The sequence below is a fragment of the Mus pahari genome, chromosome 17, assembly GCF_900095145.1.
Source record: "Mus pahari chromosome 17, PAHARI_EIJ_v1.1, whole genome shotgun sequence".
Taxonomy (NCBI): Eukaryota; Metazoa; Chordata; class Mammalia; order Rodentia; family Muridae; genus Mus; species Mus pahari.
The window spans coordinates 5,209,750-5,213,551 of NC_034606.1; the positions used below are offsets into that span (position 1 = coordinate 5,209,750).

Below are 3,802 nucleotides of genomic sequence, written 5' to 3' on the forward strand. Positions count from 1 at the left end.
TTGCCTCTCTGGTGTCACATCCATTTGTCCTCATGTGTCCTCCCTAGGACTTAGTCTAGGAAGAGGGGACTAGAGGTGAGGGATAGAAGCAGACAAGAAGTCTGAGGTGAGTTTGCAGTCTTGGAAGTTGATCCATGTTAGAGAATGGGGCACGACTGAAGCAAAGGGTTCAGGATAGTGGAAGAGGGGCAGGGACCAATGCTTGGGGCCACTCGGGGACACTTGGAGGCTTAGACACAAGACCCCAGGACCTTGTTGTGGGGTGATGACTGTAGACAGGAACCCTGAGCCGAGAGCTTCTGGGCTCTAGCTAGTGGAGAGCTGATGTTCCTGGCTAGAGCCCTAGCTGGCAGAGGACGGGCAGTTGTCTGTGATGTATGAGACCCTGGGTTTGATCCCTGGCACCAGGAAATAATAATTAATAATAATGGGTGGGACTCAGAGATGTGGGACTGAGAAAGCCAATGACAAAGGCAGACTTGAGGCTGACTTGGTAGGAGAGAAGGGCTGACAGCCAAAAAGAATCTTACAGCAAGGCTCAGGCCTAGAATAGGGACACAGAGTAGAGCCAAGTGGCTCCTGCCCTTTCTACAGTGACAGCCACGCCTTGTCTTAACTCCTACAAGTCAAGGACACTAAAGGGAAGTCCTCGAGGTCCACCAGCACCCAGGGTGATCGAGCTTTTGGTAGGAATACCGTCCTGGGAGTAACCCTGAGGAGGGTCTTTGGGGACCATAACTGTTTGTGGTTGGCATGGTAACCAGGAGACTATGACATACTTAGAGGGTGGGCGAGGTCACAGAACACAGGCTTTAAAGTAAGTGAATCATGTGTAGCTCATTTAATTTTAAAGGAGGCCTCTGAGAAGAGCTTAGAACAATTTTTTCCTCTGAGTGCCATTTCCCAAAGGTACTCACAGAACAATAAGGTGTGACCGTAATGGCTGCACTGAGTTGTCTTTTGGACAGTGTTAGGAGGGACATAAAGAAGGTGGACAGAGAATTAAGACAATTGAGATGTATCGACGAAATCAGCTCCCGCTGCCTGTGTGACTTGTACATGCACCCGTACTGCTGCTGCGACCTGCATCCCTACCCCTACTGCCTCTGCTACTCCAAGCGATCCCGCTCCTGTGGCCTGTGTGACCTCTACTACCCGTGCTGCCTGTGTGACTACAAGCTGTACTGCCTTCGCCCATCGCTCCGCAGTTTAGAGAGGAAAGCAATCTGCGCCGTGGATAAGAAAGAGTGTGGGCCGAGGGGGAGGGTGTGACCTGAGGGCCAGTGTAACTGCCACAGCGGTGGGAAGAGGCGGGGACGTGGGGACAGTGACAGATGAATGGATGTGAAAAGGTGATCAGGAGAGGCTTAAGAAGAGCCGGTGGGCCAGCAGTGGGAATAGAGAGGTCTAGAGGGGCAGTGTGGTGCATAGGGTAGCCTTAATGAAGGAAAAATAGGGGTGTCATTAAAAAGCTGTTGGAAACAGCAAACTCAACAAATCTCCTGGGAATGACTGAGGTGATCCGGGTGTGTTTGGGCTTGCAGAAATGACTGCAGGAGAACAAAGTCAAAATCATCAGTCAGGTCCTTACCGTCGGCCAGAAGCCTCCGCGGCACAGGCCGAACACTGGAGGCGTTTCCCCAGCGTGTGGGAATCCTTCTCCCACCCAGTCTCAGGCAGAGTTGACCTATAGCTAGGGCTGCTGTGTTGGCCTCCCCTCCAACCTCAGAAAGGATTTGCAACATCACAGGTTGCAGTCATCATAGTAGATTGGGATCTCACTGGAATTGGATAATATAATTGGGGGGTACATTTTCTTTCGTTTCTTTTCCTATCCTTTCCTAACTTTAACATATACCCACAGTTTGTATACAGGGGAGAAAGGGTGGGCGTCATCCCCTGGTTATATAAATGACTGTACACCCATCCAGTGAATTAAAGAACCGAGTGTAGTAACCAGCTCTGAGGTGGAGGCAGGAGGCTCACAGGTTCAGATACAGAATGAGTATGAGGCCAGCTTGTGCTCTGTGAGACTGTCTCAAAAGATTTTAAAAGGGGATTGAAAAGATGGAAAGTTCTTTTATGTATATGTTAAATGAAAAGACCAGCAGCGGATAAACCAGACACAGATTCGATGGGTGGGAGGATGGCCAGGCAATGGATGGATGGATGGAAGGACTATTGGGTGAGTGGGTTGATAGACAATGTCCCTTGACAACAGTGATGTTTCACTGAGAAGGATAATGGGACAATTACTGACGATGTCACTAAGGGTCAGCATCAGACCTACCTGACAGTCTGGAATGGAGAAGTCACCTACGAATTTATCTATATTTTGAACCAATGTTTATTTTTGCTCCTTAGGATGCCAAGTTTATCTAACTTACATTGTGAAATAACAATTAATATTTGGTTCAAATATTAAGTGTTTTGGGGAGCAGGTTGAGTCCTCTCTCCGCAGCTCTAAATTCTAACATGGTCACCTGGTGCCTCCCACTTCTCCACTTCGCAGGGCAGATGTTTTTCTCTGTCTGTATCCTCCTGCCTCCTGCCACAAGGCCACAGTAGACTCGACTTCATGCCCTATTCTCATATAAGTTCAAAAAGAGCACTGCTTTCTCTGGTCTGTGGTACCTTTCCTGGTAGTGTCTAGGTCTCCTCAGGACCGGCCTTAGTATGTGAGATGAACAGTGGCCTTAATTTCTGCGTCAGCGAATCTCAGACCTGCCTCCTCTTTATCTCTTCCCCAGCACTTTTCTTCCAATTCATGCCACCTTGCAAAATGTCTGCACTCTATTGCCAACAGCCTGACACTGTCACTGAAAGGGCTCAGTGTCATATGTAAAACTACAACTTTAGTTTTCCTGAATAGGGGTGGAAAACGCTAAGCTCAGATCTGAGCTCTAATCCCAAAGGACTCATGACTAATTTTTTATTTCAATTAAATGCTTTCTTTTTTTTCTTATCTTTAATCTAGCATCTGACACATGACTGAATAGATCTAGAAATAATCTCCATTCAGGTTTTTTTTTTTAACACCATCTTTAGAATGAAACTGTACTCAAGGCTTTCTGAGTTTTGAATTCCTATCTGCATGACCTTTCATCCCTTTAAAGAATGTCTGGGCACTGGTCTTTTCCAGTGTTGCCCAGACTTTAGTAACAAATTTTAAATTCCCTCCACAAGTGTCTGTGGTTTGACTGATGTGTGCACAGTGGGCTTTTTTAGACTTGGATTAAAAAGTCCGACCCACTAGCATTTTGCTTAAGTAGCTGCTTTGAAAGGCTAAGCCTGAGTAGGTCTTCTGTTTCCTTAGCTGCTTCAGTTTTCTCCTTCTCCTTTGCAACTGCAAGCTCCAGCAGTCACCTGACCGTCCCCTTACTTTTGGATTCAAAGGGATGGGGACGGTAGAATCGGTTTTCTCTCACGAAGCCACACAGCCAGTCCAGGTTAAGCTCGCGCCCCCACACTTCACAGGCTTCCCTGACCCTTGTACTAAAGCTAGAGGAACTAACAACACTCTGTCCTTCCTCAGTCCTGTCCAAGTAATGGATGCCCGTGGCAACACTGACTTCTGCTTGACTCCCTGCAACCAGCTGCGTCTTAGTTTGCTATTATACCCTTGAGCTGCACTGAGCTCAACCTCTGTACCTTTTACTGGTACCTAGCAACCAAACCAAGACTGGCTTCCATCCTCTCATCCAAGAGTCTATGGTTAGCTTGACTCTTAATAAGAAATTCCCTGGGAAATATCTCTCTCTCTCTCTCTCTCTCTCTCTCTCTCTCTCTCTCTCTCTCTCTC

General features: G+C 47.4%; 1 protein-coding gene across 2 annotated transcripts in view; it reads left to right on the plus strand.

Moving 5' to 3' along the window:
• Positions 1-939: 939 nt before the first annotated feature.
• Odf1 (outer dense fiber of sperm tails 1) overlaps positions 940-3,802 on the plus strand; it is an 8,319-nt gene continuing 5,456 nt past the window's right edge. Inside the window, exon 1 of one of the 2 annotated variants that reach the window (XM_021217400.1) lies at positions 940-1,247. In XM_021217400.1, the coding sequence (XP_021073059.1) occupies positions 940-1,247 (308 nt within the window). The remainder of the gene's footprint in view (positions 1,248-3,802) is intronic. The other variant, XM_021217401.1, reaches the window with a different exon arrangement.